A 27,046-nucleotide genomic window follows, 5' to 3' on the forward strand; every position below is an offset into this window, starting at 1 on the left:
TTATATTACAAACATTACATTTCGCTGGCGCTTTTATCCAACCCTGTGTAGTGATACACACATTACATTATCTTACAAAACATTACATTGCATTCCATTACATTTAGCTGGTGCTTTTATCCAACCCTGCGTACTGATACACATATACAATCCCTTGCCATTGTGTTTTTCAACGTTTGCCTCTGTCTCATCGTCCATTTATTTATTGTGCATGTACAGTTACTCTACATGCACAATAAATAAATTAATTAGAACATCGCACACAAATACAAATTTTGCGCGACCATCTGGGAGGTAATGTTCTACAGATTGTCGTAAGGGTGGTTTTCAGCCAAGAATCGGGCCAATGGCCACATGAATACAAATCTTGCGCGACCATCTGGGAGGTAATGTTCCACAGATTGTCGTAAGGGTGGTTTTCAGCCAAGAATCGGGCCAATGGCCATACAGTTAAAGCCCGGCTTTACTTAGCTACTCTATACACCACCTTTCAACCACCAAAACTATAAAGGGAAATGGGAAATACCCATAGCCTTATTGATCTGTGGACACATTCCACATTTTATGATAAATTGACTTGACCTGACTTTCCTCTAATGTGGAAATGCAAACAGAGCCGTTTTCTGATCTTTTGTCTTTTGCTTTATTTTAGGTGACTGATGGCTCCTATATCTCTGCCAAAAGCATGAATGGAACGGGAACAGGATTCAGGGCCTTCGACATGGTCATCCCTTTTACTCTTACGAAAGGGGAGGTGACAGGTAGGCCTCCATTTAAATACTTAGCTGTCGGTCACATAGTTAAAATCAGTGATGGGCAAAATGGATACATTAGTCACGGTCTAGGGCCACACATTCCAAATGGCATTGTTTTACCTGTACAATTCGAACAGGTGATCATTCAACCAACCTATCACATGCGTAATTGGAAAGATGAATAGTCATTCGGAATATATAGCACTGGATTGTAAGCTAATGAGTCAGTTTTGGACACAGTGATCCCTTTTACTCTTACAAAGGGGGAGGTAACAGGTAAGGCCTCCATTTATCCCTAAGGTGACAGCAAAAAACGCCTGGTAAATAGCCGGACAAGCCAGACCATTCATTTTGAATTTCTTCATAATCCACGAATGGTCTAATTATGCTGCTTTGGGGAGGGTTTTCAGTCAGTTTTCAGACAACAGGCAGTGTTGCCAGATGTAAAATGTTGAACACGAACCCAATGGTTGATTTACAGTCAATCCGCAAAGTATTCACAGCGCTTCACTTTTTTCGCATTTTATTACGTTACAACCTTATTCCAAATTGTATTCAATTCATCTCTGTCCTAAAAATGTAACATAAATACCCCATTATGACCATGTGAAAAAAAGAGTTCTTGAGAGTTTTTGAAAATGTATTAAAATTAAAAAACAAAGAAATTATATTTACATAAGTATTCACAACCTTTGCTTAGTACTTTGTAGAACCACCTTTGGCAGTAACTACATTCATTTTTTCATTTAGAAAAAAAAAGGGATCAAAAGGGAGGTCATCGGTGTGTGTTTCAACCTTTCTTTACATAGAAATTTTACTTTTTGAGTCTGTACCTGGCTAAAGTAGATGGGCGTGAGTTTTGAATGAAATCCTATGGAGAGTATCATGATCTGCTTCTGTAGTCACAGCGCATGTTGACATGCATGCTTCTTTAGGTGTAATTCAGATTTCCAATGTTGACTGCATTCATACATCCCCAAACGATGTCAGTCCCACAACCATGGTTGACTAGCCAGAAGATGCACTTTTTTTTGTAAAACTCACTTGTTTACCACCACACATCCTTGACACCATCTAAAGAAAATTTGTTTATCTTGGTCTCAAGCATGGTAGTGGGACTGACATTGTTTGGGGATGTATGAATGCCAACATTGCCGTCAAAACTCACACCCATCTATTTTAGCAAGGTGCAGACTCAAAATGTAAAATTTCAATGTAAAGAAAGGTTGAAACACACACCGATGACCTACCTTTTAATCCTCTTTTTTTTCGAAATGAAAATATGAATGTGGTTGCTGCCAAAGGTGCTTCTACAAAGTATTAAGCAAAGGCTGTGAATACTTATGTAAATGATTTCTTTGTTTTTTAGATGCGTCCCACGCATCTCTATAAGAGGCTTTGTTTGTCCGTCGGTCCGTCCGTCCGTCCGCCCGTGATGAGTTTCTGAATTGTGATTCCCTCTGTGTCCACAGGGCGGCACAGAGAGTTCAGTTGCAGTTCAGCTTTGGCCAACATTTTCAGAGAAACCATGCCGGCGATTTCTGTGATTTCCAACATCAAAGTTTTTGCTTCATTTAAAGAGCATACATGCTTATAAATACCATCACTATCATGGATTGGTGTAAAAATGCACTACAAACTTATTTGACACAAATAGGTTTCCCCACTTTGTCATTAATCACTCGTTGTTTTTAGCCAGCCGGGGGTAAGCTAGAGTTAGCATTCGTTAGCTTTTTACCACAACCAGGCACCCACAGGCTTACATTGCACTACTTCTTGTACAGTACTTCTATAACAATATAACGGGGCTTAAATGTTATCTAGGACCAACATGCAATCGCATTTACGCCATGTAGACACTATGTTGTGATTATGTAGCGATTGAATGACTCAGAGTGGGTAATGTGTGCAAACGACCGTTCGCCGTTTGCTATCTGGCCTGTTCTGCTGGGTCTGTCTGCCGCGGGCTGACCGTGCAGCGAAGCTTGAAAGGCGGATAAGAAGCGTATAGCCCCGGTAGTGCGATCTTGCGAAATAAAGGGTGATGTTGCCCCCGCCCGCTTGACAGTGCGCACGACTGACAGAATTTTTATAGAGCTACGTCGCCTACCTGAAGACCCCTGGTTTTATCACGTTTTGGATGACACTGCTTTGTGCCTTGGCGTTAAAAAAAACCTCCCATTGAACAATAAAGACATGATTCACCCAGCGGTTTTATTTAGGCCTATTTATTAGCCTATTTGTCGATGTTTAGATTCTTTCTTGCACGTGATGCTGAAATGGCTTGATAGAACTACTACCATGGTTCATATTAACTGGGCTCTAATTTAACACCAGCTAACTGGGCAAATGCTGGTGAAATTTCAGTTCGGCTAATAGAAAAGACCAACTTAATAGGCATTTTCAACCATTAATAAGTGTGTGTTTGGCTAGTAAGATTAACATTTACTGTCCATTTTGACTGGTGAGGGACAAAAAGGTTGTTTTGAATAGACTACTAATGTCTGGTAATTTGGAATTTAGGCTACTTGATCTATTTGAAATCCCATGGTAGGCCAACTTTTTCAAATTCAGGCTTATAGGCCTACATGGTAGGCTTCCTGATAAATTGCCTTGGCAGGTTATGAGGAGGCCTGGGGGGCATTTGGGCAAAAAAAGTTGAGAACCACAAACATAGAGGGACGCATCTGTTGTCCGCCTGTTGGACTTGTTAATTTTAATAAATGTTCAAACACCTTCAAGAACTCTTTTTTTCACATGGTCATAATGGGGTATTTACTGTTACATTTTGAGGACAGAGATGAATTGAATACAATTTGGAATAAGGCTGTAACGTAATAAAATGCGGAAAAAGTGAAGCGCTGTGAATACTTTCCGGATTGACTGTAAGTCAACTGAAGGAAAACTCTGAAATTATCGTACAACATGTGTTTTTGATTGTTCAGAGGACAAAATTATGGTACAAGCCTAAATATCTCAGCCTCTGAAGCACATAAAGCATGAAACGAGTTGCATTTAAAAGCTAATACCCTGTTCTTGCATTAGAATGTGCTCTTCAGTCAGATCTAACCCATATTCTACTCTATACTCTATACTCTATACCCATATTTTTAATAAAACATCTCAAATTGTATGTCCCTGAATGCTGTGTCTATGCAGCTCCAGGCACCTAGTTCAATACAGCGTATGGGGCACCTAAGTCACGCCCTCTACTTCCTGGTTCATGGGGCAGAGGTAGTCAAAAAATGATTACTGGGCTTGAAAATTAGTGATTTTTGGATTTGTGGTGCATAGGTGGAGGTCCAAGGTTTGGATTGGTGTCAAAAAAACACTAATTTTCAAGCCCAGTAATTATTTTTTGACTCCCCCTGCCCCATGAACCAGGAAGTAGAGGGCGTGACTTAGGTGCGCCATACGCAGCCTCCAGCATCAGTGGGTTAAAAACATTACATTACAGTTAGCTGGCGCTCTTTTCCAAAGCGACTTGCAGTTATTTGCTGAGTATTCGTTACAGTCCCTGGAGCAATGTGGCGTTAGGTGCCTTGCTCCAGGAGAGGCGGTGCAGTGGGCAAGCAGCAGGGATGGGAATATCCTGCCATGGCTGGTGGGTGCCAGGTGGCTCGTCATTGTGGTGCTGGGGTGAAGCTAGGAGCTACTGTTGGATGGTGTCGACTATGCGTATAAAAAAAGTCTTGAAAGCTGGAGCACATTCAACATCCAATGGTTGGAGTGTTTGAGGAGGGCGGAGAAGGCGATTTATTGTGGGGAAAAGCATCCTGGGATGGTTTGTTGGTTGTTAATTAGAGTGGAGAAATATTGCGTTTTGGCTGTAGAAAGGGCCTGCTTGTAGTTCCTGACGTGGTCCCTATAGGCCTCCAGGTGACAGTGTGGCTTTTTTTGTGCCGTCGCTGTAACTGACCCCCGGCTTGCTTCATGAGGTAGAGGAAGCTGGTGGAGACTTTAGGAGGCCGATAAATGAGGACCAGTTGCAGCTGTGCAGCGCCATTCACAGTGAGATGGAGACATTCAAAGAATGATACACTGACGGGATGATCTCTGACCACAAAATCAGAGTGGTGTATGATGGCAAGTACACCATGCGTATTATGAGTGTATCCAGGTGGAGTAGCATGGTTGAGACTGACAAAGTCCTGTTTGCTCTGCCATGTTTCAGTTAAGCATACACAGTCTGTAATAATGTCATGAATAAATACTGCTTTGTTGTTTATGGATCTGACGTTCTGTAACATGACTGAAGTAACAGTCCTGGTAGAGGGTGCAGAGCTGTCAATGCAGATCAAGCTCCGGATACTGGCAGTAGATGGGCGTGGCCTAAGTTGAGCATGTCTCTGCGGAGAGGCAAGACACCTAATCACTGGAATAGACGAAGCTACGTTGTTGGTATTGTAAACAAATTTGTGACGAATAGCCCTGTGCACATAGGGTGGGCAGTGCAGGAGGTGGAAGGATGTAATAACCTCAAGGCAACTTGGAGAAAACATGGACAGAGTTGGACAGAAAACATGGACTGAGTTGAGCTTCAGGAGGTCACCTACGGTGTATTTAATCAGCGCCAGGGAGGCACAGTCACAGACACCTTGTCAGCTATCTTGGCTTGCTAACCAGCGGTGCACCCGGAGGGAAACAGCAGTACAGTGCAGTATGGACGTACAGTATGGACAATTAGTCATGTCGTTTCATGAGCGCTCAGCGCACAGTGGCTCTTTGCGAGCTGAAGACGCACACATACGCACACACACACACACACACACACACACACACACACACACACACACACACACACACACACACACACACACACACACACACACACACACGCGCGCGCGCGTCACAAGTTTTGCAACTTGCAGCTTAACATTTTGAGACCAGGGTGGCAGAGAGAGGTACCCACTCGCTACATTCCGTTTTGAACACTTCGTTTTCCTCCGCTCATCATCACTATTGAATCGGAAGCGCGCACCGGTTTAACACGTTACTCCATCGAACGTGACTGTGGAGGGCAGGCAGAAATGTTTGAAAATGTGGACTCTTAATTCATTGTCATTATTCAATCTTCATAACGTGTACAAATGGTGTAATGTTGGGATGTGGGACATGTGCTGGGGGCAACGGCATTATTTTGTCTGATTTGTTATGTATATTGTTTCATGTTATTTTTGTGGTACCTGGCAGTTGTGAATATGTCCGTAAACTGTGTAGCCTTTGTAAGGTGTCGGAGTTTGGTCGAACCAATCATACAATTTAGGTCAATGATTAGGTTAATTCCCCTGGTGTGAGGGGCGAGGTCTGTTTAAACCAGTCGTGGTTTGTGCTCGGGGGAGAACGTCAGAAGCAGCTGTAACAGGTGAAAAGCTGTGCTCTGAAAATTTTTAGTATTCTGTTGTCCTGCTGTTTATCGGATGTAGCAGAGACTGTGAGCAGTGAAGGTGTCAGTTTGTAATTCTGAGGTACCAACTTTATGTTTATTGTCAAGTTTGTTTCAGTTAAGTCATTTTTGTTTGGTTGCCCTCATGCACTGTTTATTTTGGGAAAATAAAATTGTGCAAACATTTGAAACATAGTTTGGACCTTGGTATCTTTAACCCTTCATCTCCTCATCTCCACTCGTGTCAAGTGACAAGGACAACAAGCAGAAAAGTTCCGAAGATGTAGCAGTGGAGAAAGACGTTTAATTAGATATGGCCTAATTAGAATATTTAGACATAAAATTATAGAAAACTTGTAAAAAAAAAAAAAAAAAATCTGTTATTCATGTTTATCAACTGGTAGTTTATAGTTGGTAGTTTCATAGTGATATCTGTAAGTTTAGAATTTTACTCAATTCTCCTGTACAGTCTTTCTATTTTTTTGCTTGTCCAGGTGAGGTGCACATGCCATCAAGCAAGACTGCTCAGCCTGAAATCATTGATAACAAGGATGGCACAGTCACTGTCAAGTTCTCTCCCACTGAGGCCGGTCTCCACGAGATGCACATCAAATATAATGGCACTCACATTCCAGGTAACAGGTTGAGCCCTTTTTCTTCTATTCACATTTGAAATGGATGAGACTATATCTGTAAAATGGCATTGGTCTAATGAAAGTTGGACCAATTTTGGCTAACATATGGCCTAAAAAGTTTGTTTATGAACCCAGAACCAGTGTTAATTTCGTCAACCATGACTATGACTAAAATATTTCGTCAATGCCCTTTTTTGATTTTCGTCATTTAGACTAAGACTAAGACTAAATTGGGAAGGCAATGACTAAAATATGACTAAGACTAAAATTGATTTTCGTCATTGTGACTAAGACTAAGACTAAATTTTAAAAAGCTGACGAAATTAACACTGGTATTAAATAAAATAGAGAAAAAGAGAACCAGTGTGTGAAGAGGTTTTTTTCTGTACAGTGTGATATATGTTAAAGAGAGAAGCAGTGTGCGGAGAAGGTTTATTCTCTACAGACAATGATATATGTTAAAAGTGTGTGGAGAAGTTCTGTAATGTACAGTGTTGACTAAAATGGCGAAAATGACTAAAAATTGACTAAGACTAAAATTGATTTTCGTCATTTAGACTAAGACTAAGACTAAATTGGGAAGGCAATGACTAAAATATGACTAAGACTAAAATTGATTTTCGTCATTGTGACTAAGACTACGACTAAATCAAAAAAAGCTGACAAAATTAACACTGCCCAGAACCTTACTATTAGGAAGTTAATAAGTTGAGTATAACCTACTCTACACTTTCCCAACGCTATACATGTATGCATCAAGATGTGTCAGTTTGTATGCAACATGCTAATCGTGAGATGCACATCAAACATAATGGCACTCACATGCCAAGTTCAGCCCTTGGTCATTGGAACTGCTGTCAGAATGCAAAGGGATTCCGGCACACAAATGTGTGCAATGCTCAAGGAATCATTTGTTTTTGACTGGTTACTTACTACTAATAAGAATACATTATGATGATGCAGAAAACACATGCAGTAATGGTGGTTGGGTTTATGACAGAAAAATAATGATGATGATAATGGTGATGATAATGATAATATGCAGCTGTTTTGTATGATTTTTTTCATACTTTCACACACACACACACACACACACACACACACACACACACACACACACACACACACACACACACACACACACACACACACACACACACACACACACACACACACACACACACAGGTGCAACTCAATGTGCTTCACAAAAGAACTAGGGGTGGGCAAACATGAAAATCTTTTATCACATTAAGTCAATGACTTTCTGTGATTAATCATGATTAATCACATAGCAGGCGGAACCCAAATATGAATTCAAACGCCGCTTCAAAAGCACCAATTTATTTGAAAATGTCAGATTTCCAAATTACTGATTACACCGTAATTATCATACATCACAGACGACCACAGAAAGACATGGATTCTTTGCTGTTTTGTTTTTTTAACAGACTATCTACATTGACATTTTCTAAGATGTAGACCAATCATAATCATAATTTGCATAATTACAGGCCTGATATTTGACAAGTTTGCCCTCTTGGTGGAATGTACTCATGAGTCCTCACTTAGTTGTTATTTTCAAAACTACCATGTGGGCAGGGACCCAATTTATATCTGTGCTTTCAACAAGGTCATCATCACTGATACTATTGTACTCCAGAGCACAGACAAGGGGTGGTGGTGGGGCCCTGCCTTTTTTTGGGTGCAGTACACACACACACACACACACACACACACACACACACACACACACACACACACACACACACACACACACACACACACACACACACACACACACACACACACACACACACACACACACACACACACACACACACACACACACTAGGACATGCTTGCAAATGGGATCCCGTGAAGGGCTCATTGCAGCTTGAAAATAGAACCCTTGTCCATGTTCGGCGCAGGTGTGATTTTGCTGTGAATGGGCTCCAGGGAAGTCAAGAGTGGGGTGCTGATTTCCCATGGGTAGAACATGCATGCAGACCTGCACTGCCCCTGTCCCTGTCCTCGCACATGCGAAACCTTGTACCTTATTTTAATGAGCCGTTATATCCTTAAAGGTGCACTATCTAAGATGGTGGCCAGAGTAGGTATCGCAATTATGCTGCTCATTCAAGCTATGCTGCTATGCTATATACAACTATAGTGTTGGTGAGTATTCTTGAAAATGGTCATGTTTGTGAATGGGCAGCAGTTCTGGAAAGAAACTGCTAACCTTCAAGTGACCGTTGCTCAATTTTTTTCCACAGAATCGCCACTGCAGTTTTATGTCAATCACGCCAGCAGTCCGACCGTGACGGCCTACGGCCCAGGGCTAGTGTACGGCGTCACCAACAAGATGGCTACCTTCACCATCTACACAGAGGACACCTCGGAGGGTATTCTCTCTCTCTCTCTCTCTCTCTCTCTCTCTCTCTCTCTCTCTCTCTCTCTCTCTCTCTCTCTCTCTCTCTCTCTCTCTCCTTTCACCGTCTACACAGGGGGCACCTCATAGGGTATTAGAGTAGCTACCCATCTTATACTCAGGATCGTCTTATATTCGGGCCAATATGGTAATTACCAGAGATGTGGACTTGTGACTTGTGATTTGGACTGACTTGTGACTTGAATCTCAAATGACTCGACTTGAAACGTGACTTGCCAATATTAGGAATGACTTGTGACTTGACTCGACTTGTACGCTATTGACTTGAGACTTGACTCGACTTGACGGTTTTAGCTTGCAATGACTTGCAATAGTGCTCCAAGTCAATGAATATATCATTTTTTTGCATTGTGTGTGAAACGATTTACCTTTAACCATAGTCACAAACCATGTTAAAAAAAACATGATCAATTGTGGGTTGCATGGTCACCCAATAAAACATGAAAGCTTGTCTGCAGTCATGGTGTAATGGTTAAGGAGTTGGGCTGAAGATCATAGAGTTGCAGGTTTAAAATCCACCCTTAGATCCATCTCTCCCTACTCCTCCATCCATTACTGAAGTGCCCTTGAGCAAGGCACCTAACCCCACATTGCTCCAAGGACTGTCACCAATATGTGCGTTGGATAAAAGATAAAAGTAATTTAATGAATTATAAACCGTGGTAAAACCATGGTTAGTTTTCAGAGTAAAACCATGGTTCAATTTTCGTAAAACCAAAAACCAATGCCGAACCATGCTCAAAAAACTGAAATCATGGTATACCATGGTCGATTTTCGTAAGGGACATGACTGGAGAAGGGTAGACATGAAAAGGAGTGTGGAGAGGTAAGGAATTCATGACCAAAGGTCAAGGACTTGGAAAAAATAAGACTTGGACTTGACTTGGCTTTGGCACAACTTGGACTTGGACTTGACTTGGTCAAATGTGTCGTAACTTGTGACTTGACTCGGACTTGATTGGAAGGACTTGAGACTTACTTGCGACTTGCAAATTAGTGACTTGGTCCCATCTCTGGTAATTACATTTAAAAGGTGTGTGTTCAATACATAGGTGGTTTGGATTTACCCATTGAGGGTCCATCTCAAGCTGAATTGCTGAAATTGCGTGCGTGCGTGCGTGCGTGTTCAATGCATAGGTGGTTTGGATTTAGCCATCGAGGGTCCCTCCAAAGCTGAAATCCAGTGTGTGGACAATAAGGACGGCACGTGTACGGTGACATATTTACCCACGCTGCCTGGCGTGTACAACATCCTGGTTCGCTACAATGACAAGCACATTCCCGGGAGCCCCTTCAACGCCCGTATAACAGGTAAGGGTAACACTTTATAATCATCATAGCATCATAAAGGCTTTGTAAATAATTATCCAATGATGAACAAAACAATAACAAATGTTTTTTTATTATTATTATTTAATAAGCTTTATTAATGCTTTATAAAATACCTATAAATGTGTTCAAGATTTCACAAACCTTTTAACAGAGTATTTTTTATTCATTTACAAAAAATGTGTAAATATTTTATTTTTTATAAAAGCTTACCTATAAAAAAAGTAACATACATTTCCTACTATGTTTTGTTCATCATAAGTTCATTATTTGCCAAGTTTTCCCAATGTTTTCATGCACCCATTATTATAAAGTGTTACTCCGGTAAGTAAGTAAGTAAGTAAGTAAGTAAGTAGGATTTGTTTAAGGACATTTTAAAAGTGCAAAACTGACTAAAGTGCTGTGCAATCTCTTACTAAAACAATAATGAAAAACAGTAAAGCATTTTAGCAGCATAATAAAAGCATCTTAGCGGCATAAGGGTAGCAAGCATTTCAATAGATGAATAAAGCAATTAAAATTCATAAAGTTTTACAAAGCAACAAAGATAAGTACATCCTGGTTCGCGACAATGAAAATCCCATTCCTGGGAGCCTGTATAATCGTTACTCTTACATTACTGATATGTGTTTAGCTAGATATATGAAAAAAACATTAATTAAAGCAGTGGTTCCCAAACTTTTTCGGCTGTGACCCCATTTTGGACATAAGAATATTTTCGTGACCCCCATATTCCAAACACCGTTTTTTTAAATTGTAATTATATATTTTTTGCTGTTGAAAATGTTTAATTTTACTTCACAGGTGGGGAGAAGGGGCAGGGGTAGGGCCAGTGAAGTTAAAGTCCATATGCCTCTGTGAATAGATGTGATTTAAGGTGCTTCTTGAACGTAGCCAGTGTGGGGGCCTGGCGTATGTTGGGAGGTAGACTGTTCCAGAGCGTGGGGGCAGCAACACAAAAAGCTCTGTCACCAACAGTACGGAGTCTGGCTCGGGGGATGATGAGATTGTCCTTTTCAGAAGACCGCAGAGACCTGGACTGGGAGTGGGGTTGGAGGAGTTCAGAGAGGTACTGAGGAACAAGAGAGTGAAGTGATTTGTATGTCAACAACAACAATTCTAGGGGTAGACAAAGGGAAACATTTGTTACAGTTAGTGAAAATGTGTTTTGGTCAATATGGTAGATGCCAAACAGGACATTCATATCTAGATGGTTAACTGTATGTTGTGTATGCATGAAGGGCAGCACATGCATGAAGGGCAAGGCATGCATAAAGGGCAACGAATGCAAAATGGGCAAGCATACTCCAGCATTTTCTGTGAGGAAATGCAATCTAGTTATTATTACTCCTACTATTATTATTGTTATACATTTTTGTCAGTCCAGAGAGATTCGGGGCCCCGAATGACCAGGTCTCTCTACGCCCCTGATGCTAAATTCCTACCCCTGCATATTACCTCTGCAATAGGGTGACAATTTCCGTGACATACTTTTGGACGGGGGTCTGGGGGTCCTCCGCCAGATTTTTTTTTCATTTTTCAGATGCAATTTCATGCATTTTCATGAATTAGGCGTGCAGCTTGATGCTGTGCCAGACGCTGAAAAAAGGCTTTGAAAAGGCAGACGATCCATCCGACAGACAGACGTCTGGCCACCCTACTCTGCGACCCCCTTCAGGGGTCCCCACCCCCAGTTTGGGAACCACTGAATCAAAGTGTTTCAAATGCCATAATGTATCATCTGCTGCCTGTGTTACTTTCTGCCGCCGGCCTGTACGGATGAAGAGGACAACAAGAGGAGGTCTCAGATCAAATTGGGCTCAGCAGCTGACTTCACCCTTGACATAAACGAGACGGATCTCAGCCTCCTGACGGCCAGCATCAAAGCCCCCTCTGGCCGTGACGAGCCCTGCCTGCTCAAGAGACAGCCCAATGACCGCATTGGTAAGTTAACTGGTTTTACATTAGAGGAAGTAGAATATAAGACACTTTACTTGGAAACCTGCTACTACTAAGTATTGTACCCCAAACACAATTTCGTTGCCTTTTGACAATGACAATAAATTCTTGAATCCTTGAATCTCAATAATCGCATTGGAAAGATGTACTGCTTGTATTTGTATTGTTTTTGGTTCATGGTGTACAAAAGCCCATCTGATATTCTTTTCTTATGCCAATTATACACGGAGGACCCAGTTTTGCATTGACCGTTAGAACAAGGCAAGGCCAAGGAGGTGAACAGCAGTTGAATCATGTCTGCTGTTTCCTCATTTATGTTTCATAGTTTATGTGTGTGCATCTATTGGTTTTACTGGGTTACACTTTACTGGACACCGGCGTCATACGCATGACATGACAGTGTCATAGTAGCACGGAATAAGCCAATAGGATAGATATACAGTACAAACACGTTGGCAGATTTCAAATTAGGAAAGAAGTTCTCTGGAGCAGCTTAGATGAGGAAGATATTCTCTGCTTTGAGCAGTGTTGACGACACATCTTGGACTGATGAAGATGTGGTAACGTCGAAACGTTTGGCACTGCTCTAAATAAAGGCAGAGAATTATCTTTCAACTTTGAGATGCTCTGGTGGTCTTACCTTGAACTCGGCCCTTTCTCGTGACTGAGATTGTGAAGAGCAAGAGCGCGTAGACCTTTTACACGTTGGCATCCACTCTATTAAGAAACGCAAAAGGGCACGGGCCACTTCAGATAGCATTTAACATGTTGTGTAGACAACAGACATGCGATGATTATTTTTGGTTATCTTATTCTGTTTAGTTAGAAACAAACTCTCAACACTGCATGCAACGGTATATAGTCTCCATTATTCACAGCAGAATTTATATTTAACAGTGCGCAATCACACAATCTGAATCACAGATGTGCATTTGCACGTGACTTGTAGGCCTATTATCACTGGACACCTGTAGTGGCCAAACACAGTTAGGTAATCACATTATTACATTACATTACATTACATTGCATTTGGCAGACGCTTTATAACCAAAGCGACTTTCAAAAGAGGACATAATCAAGCCAACATCACAAGCAAATACAAAGTGCACAGGAGATATACAGAACAACAAGTGCAGTTGCAAAGAGGGGTTAGTTGTTTTTTTTTGTTTTGTTTTTTTTGTGTTTTTTTTTTAAATATAAAGAGTAAATAACGAGTACACACAAACACACACTCACAAACTAAACTAAACTAAACTAAACTAAACATCATGTCAGGAGTCTGCCCTGGGGCAAGGCCAGTTCAAGCATTAGTCTAGTAGATTCTCTCGAAAGAGGAATGTCTTTAGTTGTTTCTTGAAAGCTGCAAGAGATGTGCTCAGTCTTGCTGCCTCTGGGAGACTGTTCCACCACTTGGGTACCACAACGGAGAACAATCTTGACTGGGAGTACCTAGAGCGATCACGTTGGAAATATTACTTAGCAATACAGCCAATGACAGCCATAGCATGCAAAATGTGGTCTTACTTAGTGTCACCATTGGAATATTGAAATGCAAACTGAACAGAGCGGGTCATGTCCGATCATATTATTTTAGATTAGGCTACGTTTCATTCAGAGCTTGGATATTATTTTTTTTAGTTGGGGTGAGAACGCACTTGCTACTTCTTATACAGGATGTGTCACAGTTGAAATAGTCAGCGAGTTGGGCCTTTCTATGAAAGACGATGGATGGTGGTCTCCCACTCAAGTATGCGCGCTCCCGCCGATTGGCCATGACCGACGCTGGAGAGGACAGATTTACCTGTGCATGCTCGATCGCAGTACCGACAGTTCAAATATGTTCATGAATTCCCCATTAGTGAGGTTTTTTTAAATAAATGAGACCGTGAGAAAGGGAATACAGACTTCACCCTCTCAGAGTTTCAATCATCAGTGGATTCAGTAGACTGGGCTGGGCCCTACTGTTAATTATTTTTCACGTTTCATTATTGGGGTGCTTTTGCCCCCACATCTTTATGATTGGGGGTTCAAAAAGGTCCGTGCCACCCCATAGACCTCCCACAGACGGACCTTTTTGACCCTCCAGTGCATGGACATAATGTTCGTTTATGACACGTCCATGACTGCGATATGACACGGTTATGTCATACTTATGACGCCGGGGTCAAGTAAAGTGTTATCGTTTACTGTTTGTATTGTTTTGTTTCATGAACTGCAGATGATTTTTAAGAAGGGTCATCTACCTTGTGTTTTACAATTTCAAAGGTCACTAATAGTTACATGGCATAGGGTTTTGAAAATGGCCATCTTCCATTCCTTCTTCAACATTCCTTTTAAATTGGCAGCATTTAATAGTAAAGGATGCATAAAAAGCATTATAAAGACTTCGTAAATAAGTAACTAATGATGAACAAAACATTAACACATGTTTTTATTATTTACTAAGTTTTAGTAATGCTTTATAAAATATCTAAAAATAATATGTTTAAGATTTTACAAGCCAGAGTATTTTTTTATTCATTTACAAAACATTTTAAATGATTGATCAATGTAAAATATGAACACATTTCACACTCTTTTACAAAAAAATGTTAATGTTTTGTTTATGTAGTCGTCGGCGTCGTCATGTAGTCTTGAAGCCGACAGATAAATGTGTTTCTCCTCTTTCTCAGGCATCTCGTTCATCCCACGGGAGGTCGGGGAGCATCTGGTCAGCATTAAGAAAAATGGCCGACATGTGGCCAGTAGCCCGATCACCATCATGGTGGTGCAGTCAGAAATAGGAGACGCCAGTAAGGTCAAGGTCTATGGACAGGGTCTGGTGCAGGGGCAGACTTTTGAGATATGTCACTTTATTGTTGACACCAGAGAAGCAGGTAAGACTTACATTACATTACATTACACTGAGCTGACTCTTTTTAAAAACGACTTAGTTATTATCAGTACAAGGTATTAGTTACAGTCCCTGGAGCAATGTGGGGTAATGTGCCTTGGTCAAGGGCACTTCATTCATAGATGGAGGTGTAAAGAGGACTGGTAAGCATGGGATTTGAACCTAGAATCCTCTGATCTTAAGTCCACCTCCCTAACTCCATTCATGTTTTTAATTGTGATATTATGGTGGAGGGGCAGACCTTTGATATTTGTCACTTTGTTGTCGATACCAGAGAAGCAGGTAAGAGTTGTAGCAGTATGACACAGAAATAACACCAGAGCAAGATTAAACTCAATTGAAATAAGAACATTTAAGGTAAAATAAAAACTTCAATAAATTTTCATATGATAATACCCTCTGCCCATTGGCCTGTTCTGTTCTGTTCTGACACAGGTTATGGTGGCCTGGCGTTGTCTATTGAGGGCCCCAGTAAAGTGGACATCCAGACAGAGGACATGGAGGACGGCACGTGTGGGGTGTCTTATTGCCCCATGGAACCAGGCACATATATCGTGTCTATCCGGTTTGCTGAGGAGAACGTTCCAGGTTACAAGATAATTATTGTTATGTACTCATTAATTAAAACAAATCATAAGTAATGAAAAGTTGTTGTGCTAAAAAAAAAATCCCAAAAAGTGAAAAGAAAAAGTATGTTGTCAGCTATAAAAATAAATAAATAAATTATACATGTACATATAATTTTATTTTATTTTATTTGTATAGCTGACAACAGACTTATTGTCTGCTGTGCTGGATATACAACTGTCAGTAACACTTGACTTGACGCCGACGTCCTAGGCCTATGTATGACATGACAGTGTCATAAGAGTGTCATGATTGATTGATTGATTGATTGATTGATTTTATTTGACATCTTCACTTCATACAGTATATATAAAATAGATACATGAGTTTCATATAAACCTCACCACATACTTAAACTTATTTCCACTGTGGTCCTTGGTGTTAATGGCAGCAGATGTTAAAATGACATTGGCATTGGGACAAAACTATAGCACATTACATATATAGCATACACATAACAAACATATTTACTCTAAGCCATATTTTCTTTCAGCCATATTTTCACAGCACGTTTAAAACCATCTAGGCTATTGGTCATTTAAATATTACTTGGTAACGTATTCCACAAAATAGATGCAACATGACAAGAAATGGGTGCTTCCCTATTTTGGTATTGACTCTTGGTGGAACAAAGTCTGTAGAGCTCCCCCTAGTCGAGTAACTGCAGACATTTCTCACTTTATTGAAACAGTTATTTAAGTATTTAGGGATGTCCCCACATACACTTTTGTACACCATGTTTAGCTCAATGTGAGGGACTCTTTCCTCAACTCTCAACAACCCAAACTTTTGAAGTTGTTTAACCCTAGTGATTACTTTCTGAGCTTGGCCAGCTCCAGACAGCTGGCTTTCCAGTACACAACCAAGGTAGCTGACCGAGTCCTTGGCATCAAGTGCATTGTCACCAGCTAATATTCTAAATCCTTGGTTTTTGTTCAACTTCAAATATTCTAGACCCAAACAAGATGGGCTCAGTTTTTCATAGATGAAGAGAAAGCCAATTAAATGATAACCACTTACTGATATTAGAAAGCTCGCTACTTAATGTTGATTCAACCATGTTCTGCTTGTGTGAAAACACAAGTACAAAATGATCAGAAAATAAAAATAACTTACATGAGCAGACTGATTTAAGATCATTAATATATAAAATAAAAAGGAGAGGACCCAAAACACCCCCCTAGGGGGACCCCACACTGCACAGCTTCTGGCTGGGATTCCCCCAACATCCACTACTTGTTTTCTATTCATCAGATACGTCTCAAACCATTTTACTGCTGTGCTATTGAAACCTATAGCCCTCAATTTTGACAGTAGAATCCCATGGTCTACAGTATCAAATGCCTTTTGCAAGTCCAGCATGACCATGCCATAGAACTTGCCCTGGTCAACCTCCTTTCTAATGTAACCAGTCAGATAAAATAGACATGTGTCGATGGAGTGTTATTTACGGAATCCTGACTGGTGTTTGTATAATAAGTTGTGAGATGAAAGATATTTGTTAACCTGCTTAAAAAAACGATCTCTCAATTAGTTTTGATATTGTTCACAGAATGGAGACTGGTCTATAGTTACCCTGATCTAATTCACTCCCTCTCTTGTAAAGTGGGATCACTTTAGCCAGCTTAAGATCTTTTGGGAAGTAGCCATTTTCAATAGACAAGTTAATGATGAGTGTTGCAGTCATGCAGTGGACGTCTCGTAAACATCATCAATGTGAACAATATTTCATGACCATTGTCATTAAGTGACATTTGTTTGTGGTAAAGACAGCCCCGAACAAATGACCATTAAAACTTATGACATTGAAATAATGACAGTGACAGTGTTTTTGACCCTCTTATGACACAGTCATGTCATATATATGGCGCTGGCGTTAAGTAAAGTGTTACCGTATTGTCTCAGTTCAGTTTTCATGTCAAAATATCCCCAAGACATTGATTTTTGTTCTGCTTTTGGTGTGTCTTGATGTCTTGTCCACAGGGAGTCCCTTTTCTGTGAAGGTGACTGGAGAGGGGCGTATCCGTGAGAGCATCACTCGGAAACAGAAGGCAGCCTCTGTGGCCAGCGTTGGTAGTGTGTGTGATCTCAATTTGAAGATCCCAGGTAAAGAATGTAGATATGGAAATTTGATCAACGTCAGAACAGAGTTTTGACTTAAAGTGATGGTTGGGAGTAGATTCAGAATAGGGTCATTTGAACCATGACATTCAGCCAAGTAGTCCACCCGAAGTTTTTTCTACCTTTGCCGAACATTAGCCGAGTTACCAAGTTATCCCGAATAGCTTAGTACAAGCGCTAACGGAACCTGGCAGTATCTCCAAAATTGCGTAAAAGAAGAAAGAAAATCCGCACACTTGCTGCTCACCGATGTATTGAACACAACGTTTCGACCTCAGGCGGAGTTCGCCAGGTGTATAGGGTTCTTCTTTTACGCACGTTTGTTTGATCCTGCGCCTGTTTTATTGGATGTGCGCGCATCACCTACACTACTTTTAGTATCTCCAAAATTACCAGACTAAAATCACATGCCAGGCACAACCAAACTTCTACAGCTGTACAAATATGGTCTGTACTCACAAAACAGTGCATTTTGAAGTTTGTTCATAGTCCAGGACGTTATTATTATCAACACAAGCCTAATAGCTTTTCTGCTACTATAGCTGCGTCAACGACACTTCTGTGATCTGTGACGAGGTAGTTTATACACACAGACAGTAAATAACAGCATAGACATCCACCCAAGCATTATATTTTTAAGGAAGCCTTTAAAATGTTTCCTCCTAACAAGTTGCAGATTGCAAATTGCATTATCTGTTGTGTTTTAAGATTTTTAGCTGCATCATAAGGGCAACCAGATGATAAAATGGCCGTTTTGCTGTCCAGATCTGTCACATTTGCAAGCATTACTTACACAAAGGAAAACATCAAGATTCAAGATTATTTTTATTTGTCCTGCTGGGAATTTGTCATGGATAATCACAAAGCTGCTGCATACAAAACGTAAGACAACACCTAACAAGGAAAAAAACAAAACACATACATAAGAAAAGAAAGGCCTGAAAATAGGCCTATTCAAAATGCCGTACTGAAGTACATCATGAGTCTATCCAAACATAGCATTACTAGAAAGAAGTTAGTTAGCGGCTTGAGTTTAGTAGATTGATAGATGTGGGGATGAAAGAAAATGTATACCTGTTCAGAAACCTTTTTAAAGGGGCTCTAGGTTGGACTAAAAGTTTAATTAATCACTGTCCTGAGTCTGCTGAGGCTTATTTGAGTCATTAGTAATTGAACGACCACTTCCATGGTCCACTGTCAGAAAACCCCAAATGCAACTTTTGTCAGAGCGACCCAGTCGAGTGTCGTGGGAAACACTTCTCATTCGAAAAATCGTTTTACATACCGTATTCAGATTCGCATCATCTACTGGCATTCCGTGATGAAAAATATTCTCACAGCGAGTTTATTTAAACAGCATTTTGTCTTGACTGTGTAGATTTTGAAACAGGTATGCCACGGGCACAGCGCAAACAACGTCATCCTACATTGTGCCCCTTTAACTGGGACTCTATATCGCCTGCCAGAAGGGAGCACTTTGAGTGCAAAATGTTTGTGGGGTCTTCAATTATTTTCCTAGCCTGTCTAAGCACAGATTCCTCGTATATTACTTGTAGGGTGGGGTGCTCCCTTACTCCCACCACTTTTAACGCAGTGTCAGTCTGTTGATTTGTGACTTAACTTTGACTGTTAGATTCCCAAACCAAACAGTGATTGTATCGTAGTACACTCTTTACAACAGCACGATAAAAAAGAAGCATTACCCCTTGTTGCACACCAAACACCCTGAATCTACGTAAAAATAGAGACTGACTAATGCACCTACTGTACTGTGTTGAAATCATGTCCAGGATCAATTAGCGCTGTTAAGTGTCCACCTTTTTAGTATTTAGTTGTTTGCAATTTACAAAGTGTCCCAACTGTAACGGAACTAGAGTTGTTGATTTCTGAAACTCTTCACCATAATTTCCGGAATCAGTGCAACATTCAATGTGTTTAACTGCATCAAGAAGTATATTAATTCAAAATTAATTCACTCGTCCTTTTTCCCCATTATAGCCCCAGTCAGTGGTTTCTAAACTTTTTCAGTGGGGACCCCCGTTCTGACCTAAGAATATTGTCGCAACCCCCCATATTCTTCGCAATTTCCCCCCGTTAAAATTGCTAGAAATTCACAGGAAAGCAAATACACCTATTAACTATACATACATGGATTTAAAGTGCTTTGAATGAGAAGTAACACATAGACAAATGAATAGATGAATATGCCTACCACAAATATGTGATTGGAAATTTGCCAAAAGTTTGAGTTCTTATCATGATTATGTGGGATTTTTAGCACAGGAGCTGTAGAACCCTCAAAGCAAAAATCGTCTAAGAGAGAAAGATATGTTAAAACCCGCCCATTCAATGCAAAGGAGTGTGGTCAAAATTCGCTCTCCTAAGGGCTTCCGCACACCGGCTCCGACAAAGTGCTGAGCACTGCTCAGCTAAAATTCGATCCCATTGTTTTCAATAGAACCACACACACTGGTGCCGATGTCCGCGGACATTCTCCGATGTCGGATAGCAATTAGAGACGAGTTCTATTTTGTCGGCGCCGCCCACTGACTATCAATGCAATGTTCGTGTGAAATTGGGTTTGGGGGTCCGAATTCTGTCGGAAGTAAAAGTGCACCGCACTTTGTCGGAGCCGGTGTGCGGCCGGCCTAAGGGGGCATTGTCCCTCCTTCTTGTTTAGGCAATGGGTGATAAAATCGCTCGCAAGGTGATAAAAGCATGAAACTTGGCACAAGTGTTCATTAGGACATGCTTATCGATTTCAGGGGTGGAGCCACCCAGAATTCAATGTTGCATAGCAACGATTGCTAGGCAAAGCATTTTCCTTAGCAACCAGCAGCACTGATAGTGTTTCTTAGCACTTTGTGGTGTCATGATGTCTGAGTCTCGAGTCCTTGTTCATTACGACATGTTTATCAGTTTCAGGGGAGGAGCCACTCAGAATTCAATGTTGCACAGCAACGTTTTTCATTGGCAACCAGCATCACTGATAGTTTCTTAGCACTTTTGTGGTGTCATGATGGCTGAATTGTGAGTACTTGTCCTAATATCACTGCAATAATGGTTCAAGAGTTTATATACCACCAATATAGAGCTGGGCGGTATACCGTTAAAAAAACGTGATCTCGGTTTCACCTACACAAGGTTCTCTTTTTGGTGAAAGACGGTTTTGTTGTTGTTGTTGTTGTTGTTGTTGTTGTTGTTGTTGTTGTTGTTGTTGTTGTTGTTGTTGTTGTTGTTGTTGTTGTTGTTGTTGTTGTTGTTGTTGCTGCTGATACTAGGCTATGTGCAGGACTGCTGTTAAGGCTGCTTATGAGTTTTGCCATTGAGGCTAATTTAGCCTAGCTTACAAAATGCAATGGGCAGACAAGATACATTGCTACATTGCTGTTTGAAATGATTTGGGAGCAAAATAGGAGCGAAACACATCGCCATATGACACAAACTACCTGACAAAATACATTCTACGTTAGATTTGGCCTTTAATTCAAAGACAATATTCACACAATGTCAAGTAAATCCGTTTGTTTTTGTGTCTCTCCAGTCTGTTTAATTTCTGTCCCATTGTGTTTACTCGCTAGTCAAGCATTGTGCAAGCGCAATGCGGTCCTAGTGATCAGTGTTGCCAGGTGTACAACGAGAACTAAGCAATTAGTGTTGCCAGGTGTAGAACAAGAAATATGCCGTTTTGGGCTGTCTTGGGGAAAAAAGCCAAAAACAGCTGCTTATAATAATTTATTAACCCTTTTTCCTTGAAAGGGAACTGATAGTGTTGGGTAGGGAAATATAAACTATAAATTATAAAAAATATTATTGAAATGAAAAAGTGATAAAATAGAAATGGAGATTAATTTAAATTCATGATTTTATCTCATTTTTAAATTTAATTTCAGTTTTTTTCGTCCGAAAGATTAAGATTTGGGGGGAAATCGGCGCTTATCAAAAAAACGTGCAGAAAACCATGATGTCAATTTTCATCAAGAAAACCGTGATGCTCATTTTTTCCAAAACCGCCCAGCCCTACACCAATATCTGAGATAATTTCCTCTTTGTTATTCTTGCCATTCTAACTCATCTCGTAAAGTGCTTATCTAATAATAATAATAATAATAATACATACGTTTTATATAGCGCTTTTCATGATACTCAAAGTCGCTTATCTAAAATGAAAGAGTTTAAACACTCATACAAATCTACAGTTGCTATTCCTGTATCCAAAGACAAAGGCAATTGCCTAACAACGTACAACATTTAGGAATTAGACTTTCAAATTCCTAACAGTAAAACTAATACAATTCAGATGATAGACCCATAGACAATTGGCTGGCTTGGTTCCAACGCCCACTAGTGAAATATGTTCTGGAGACTGCCAACTGATTTGTCATAGGGAGGTGTGGTTTGCGATTGCCAACGGCCATTTATTTGCTGCTACAAGTGTTATTATTTGGTCTATATGTAGCCCATAGCCAATTGTGTCAGTTACTGTAACAAACTGAAAGTTTCTGTTTGTCAAGTACTGTAATATACGTCATCATCTTTCCACCCCTCCCCACTCTCTAATTGGCCCCCAAGATCTAGTTGCCTCGCTGAGGGATAGAATCCACGCTTTCCAAGTTTTTCAGACAGGAATAATTGTGCAAAGCAACATGGGATATCCCAGGCTAAGACAACACAACTGATACGGTGTAAGCAGCACTGGCTTAAGCACTCATTCAAACCCAGGTGTGTCTGTTTTTGTCTAGATTCTGCCCATTAAGGTTAAGGTTAAGTAAGGATAAGGTTAATAAGAGTGTTTCCCACACCTTCACATATGGCAGAAGAGAGTTTGATCCCCAGGAACTGTCATCAACAGGCACAGAAAGCTGAGTGTAACAATGCAATGCCTAAGCACTTGGCAGTGAAATTGTATATTCTGCGCACATTGCAATAATCAGGTTAATGATAGAGTGGTACGTCAGTAGGTTTTTGGATAGAGACACAGTACAGCTCTGTAAAAGCTTCTATTCCATTTTATTAAGGTTCAGTGTAAATACTGTAAGAATTAAGTTAAGACAGGGATGTGAAACTCAGGCCAGGGGACCAAATTGGGCCCATGGAACCACTTTGCCCATTAGGCCTGCAAGATCTTTGCAAATTTGTATTACAGTTGGCCCACATACACCATCAATATGGACAATGTGACTTGGAGGCTAAATTCAGTCAGTTCGAGTTAGAGTACTTTTATAAATCCCCAAAGCAACATTTTGTTCATTACAGGAATTATGAGTGTGTCCATACTAGTGTAACAGCACATACATAGTTTCTTAGTTTTAAATTTGGAATATACAAAAAGTAATTATATATTAATACAGTAATAGGCAAACAGTACCCATGATTGTAACCAACTGCTATACCAACTATTGGTTAAGAGAAAAACATTTATTTGCATTTCAAGACTATAATCTGCTGTTATTAAATAATTTTAGACAGATTCCATTTATTTTGAAAGCATATGTTACAGTTGTCTAAATGCTATGTAACACGTAATCCATGTAGTATTTTATAATTAGTTCCTGGGTACGCATGTCAACAATCACTTTGTCATTTGACACAACACAGACACATGATGTTGTTCATGTAGGCATCTTTCTTTCCAAATAGTAATTTTGTGCTCTGAATGATCAGTATGCAGTGCTAGGCACATGTAAAATACAGTGAAATAAAGAGAGGCCTGACTTGAAGTGACACTTAAAGCCTCTCATTACTTGTTTTCAAGAACTAAAGTGAGAATATTAGTCTCATAATTGCAATGCTTTGTGGTGTCTAGAATGACACCAAAGGAGTCACAGTGGCGCAAGTTTCTATATAACCTTTTGATGTATTAATACAGTGATATAGCGAAGTCAAGATACACATATCATACCACAGAATTGATTAAAAACTGTATCGTTGATGTTTGTTGCTCAGGAAGTTCATTTCCTGGCAACCATGGGCAAGAATAAGATCAAATGGGTCATAATCATATATATTGCATACATATTATTATTTGAAGCATTATAATGCATTATTTTAGTGATATTAGGGCAAGGAGTCGATATTTAGACATAACAATAAAATTGCTGGGAACTTTATTACTGATGCTGTTTGCTAAGGAAGATGCTTTACCTAGCAACAGTTGCTAGGCAACATTGAATTTTGAGTGGCTCCACCCCTGATATTTAGTGATATTAGGGCAAGGAGTTAGTATTTACACACACCACAAAATTGCTGGGAACTGTATTACTGATTCTAATTGCTAAGGAAGATGCTTTGCCTAGGAACCGTTGCTAGGCAACATTAAATTCTGAGTGGCTCCACCCCTGATATTTAGTAATATTAGGGCAAGGAGTCAATATTTAGACATCATAACACCACGAAATTGCTAGAAACTGTAGTACTGATTCTGGTTGCTAAGGAAGATGCTTCACTTAACACTAAATTCTGAGTGGTTCCACCCCTGATATTTAGTGATATTAGGGCAAGGAGTTAATTTCAACACATCATAACACCACAAAATTGCTGGGAACTGTATTACTGATGCTGGTTGCTAAGGGAGATGCTTTACCTAGCATCCATTGCTAGGTAACATTCAATTCTGAGTGGGTCCACCCCTGATATTTTGTAATATAAGGGCAAGGAGTCAATATTTAGACATCATAACACCACAAAATTGCTGGGAACTGTATTACTGATGCTAGTTGCTAAGGAAGATGCTTCACCTAGCAACCATTGCTAGGCAACGCTGAATTCTGAGTGGCTCCACCCCTGAAATGAATAAGCATGTCGTAATGAACATTTGTGCCAAGTTTTACGCTTTCATCACCTTCCGAGCGATTCTCCCAGTATATAGCACCTATTGCCTAGACCAGTGGTTCTCAACTGAAACAGTCTTTGGGACCCACCATTTTCCACTCTCATTCGGTCGCAACCCAATTTTTTTTAGCGACACTCGAATGACTGGTTGCACGCTACTATCTCGCATAAACATTCTGATTTTATCTATGGCGACAGATGACACAAGTTCAATCGCCTATCAAAATAAAAGTTGTAAATTGTTGCAAGAAAAGTTGGATGGTTTTTTTTTTTTTTTTAGCAAATCAATGAATTACGATTTTTTTTACACCACGGCTCCGCGACCCACCCATGACCCTTCCGCGACCCACTTTTGGGTCGCGACCCACCAGTTGAGAAACACTTGCCTAGACTGTCTTTTTATGGTGTTTGCACAAGACCGTACGCTACCGCCATCTACAGCGCTAAGGGCAGTGTGTGAATTATCCACCGTGTTTCGAGGGGGTCTGACTTTTTGCGGATCAACTGATGACGTCACCCCCCCCAAAAAAAAAAACATAGGCGAGCCATGCTACCTTTTTCTTTGAGTGGTAATAGGCCTATACAAAATATTATGCAACAGTAGAACTTGAACTTTGAAAAGAAGAAAAACATAGGCCATGTGCAAACTGCCTGCTAGAGAGCCTCGTATTATATTATATCATATGGACGTTTGCGGGAACGTCAAAGCACCTCTGTTGCTAGTTTGGGCCGTTTTGGATGGCCGTCTGCGGGTAAATATGGGTATTTTGACAGGTTTTTCTGTAGATTTATTAGCGGGATTCGTTTACACAGATTTAGTTTACATATAATGCCTCCAGGCGGGTGTTGAGCATGTTTGGAAATGTCACATCTGGCAACTCTGTGAAAATTCGCGCTGCCCAGTCAGCCAACCCAACTGTCTACTCGACATGCCATGCGGCGCAGCACTGTGTGAACAAGTTCAACCACGGCCAAAGTTTCTCTTTCACACACGCCTGCCGCCGAAATGTTTCCACTAGTTAGCAACAAACACAGCAGCACAACCAACTCATGCATAATGCATAATGATGAATGTAACAAACAAACCTAGCAACGACCCAACTTCAAACACAGATGTGTAGGCTATATAGCTGGCTTACCAAGCCCACTGCCAAGCACTATGTAGTGACAACGGAAACGCAATCAAGAAAATGTTAAACAGCAAAGTGAACCAAATGACGCCTACATAATCAAGCTCAAGGCTAAATGATAAGAATAAAACCGCCAAATTCAAAACATAGCTTATAGTCTAATGTCCGTTTTAAACAGTGTGCGCTTTTCCTGAGATTGAGAAGTCCCACAGACAGATCCGTGATGCTAGTAGCCACGGTACAGCTGGACTGCTACATGACATGGCAAAAACAAAGTCAAAATAATAATTAGTCCTACATTTGTCACGGCGGACATAATGGTGGAAGAATCCCATTTTCCTAACTCGTGGGCATGCTGCTATGCTGTTGGCGGGCTCCTTGCTAGACACAGCTGTCCTTGCTTCGAGGAGTCACACCATCCATTTGCCTTCTTGGTATAATCAGAGAGAGTAGAGAGAGAGAGATTGCATTGGCCCATTGTTTCCGGGTTCTACTATTGCAAGGGGGGGGGGATGTCCCCCTTTAGGCAGACCTAAGGACTGTTCTTTTCATTGTAGGAGTGTTATGACACACCCCTTTAGGCAGACCGGAACCTGGTCACGTTAGGTGCCCATAGCAACCTATTATAATGGCATATCTCTATATACTTAAAGGGTAACGTTTAGGTTAAATTTACAACTAAATATATACTGGATGTTGTCAGGAGAGGTGTTCTGAAACATATATGTGAAATTCACCGTCTATAACAAAGCCAAACTGCAATATTTTTATGAAAATGTATCATTTTACAGCTACTTCTGAAATATTGGGTTCGTCGCTGGCAGAGCCTCTATGACGTAGATAGAGGGAGTCCAACTAAAGTTCTGGCTCAGCTCTCGCTTGTGGATGTAGGCTTACCAACCATTTTGGCTGTTGTAGAGAGGCTGGGAA

At 40.5% G+C, this 27,046-nt stretch overlaps 1 protein-coding gene across 4 annotated transcripts in view; it reads left to right on the top strand.

Annotated features, from left to right (window-relative positions):
* The window catches only part of flnbl (filamin B, like), a 249,417-nt gene that overhangs the window by 180,662 nt on the left and 41,709 nt on the right, over nucleotides 1–27,046 (top strand). For all 4 annotated transcript variants that reach the window (XM_063216182.1, XM_063216181.1, XM_063216183.1 and 1 more), the window contains exons 34-41: nucleotides 653–761; nucleotides 6,636–6,776; nucleotides 9,051–9,179; nucleotides 10,364–10,537; nucleotides 12,341–12,499; nucleotides 15,187–15,390; nucleotides 15,843–15,995; nucleotides 18,018–18,140. In XM_063216182.1, the coding sequence (XP_063072252.1) occupies nucleotides 653–761; nucleotides 6,636–6,776; nucleotides 9,051–9,179; nucleotides 10,364–10,537; nucleotides 12,341–12,499; nucleotides 15,187–15,390; nucleotides 15,843–15,995; nucleotides 18,018–18,140 (1,192 nt within the window). The remainder of the gene's footprint in view (nucleotides 1–652; nucleotides 762–6,635; nucleotides 6,777–9,050; nucleotides 9,180–10,363; nucleotides 10,538–12,340; nucleotides 12,500–15,186; nucleotides 15,391–15,842; nucleotides 15,996–18,017; nucleotides 18,141–27,046) is intronic.

Source organism: Engraulis encrasicolus, chromosome 14 (assembly GCF_034702125.1).
Source record: "Engraulis encrasicolus isolate BLACKSEA-1 chromosome 14, IST_EnEncr_1.0, whole genome shotgun sequence".
Classification (NCBI taxonomy): Eukaryota; Metazoa; Chordata; class Actinopteri; order Clupeiformes; family Engraulidae; genus Engraulis; species Engraulis encrasicolus.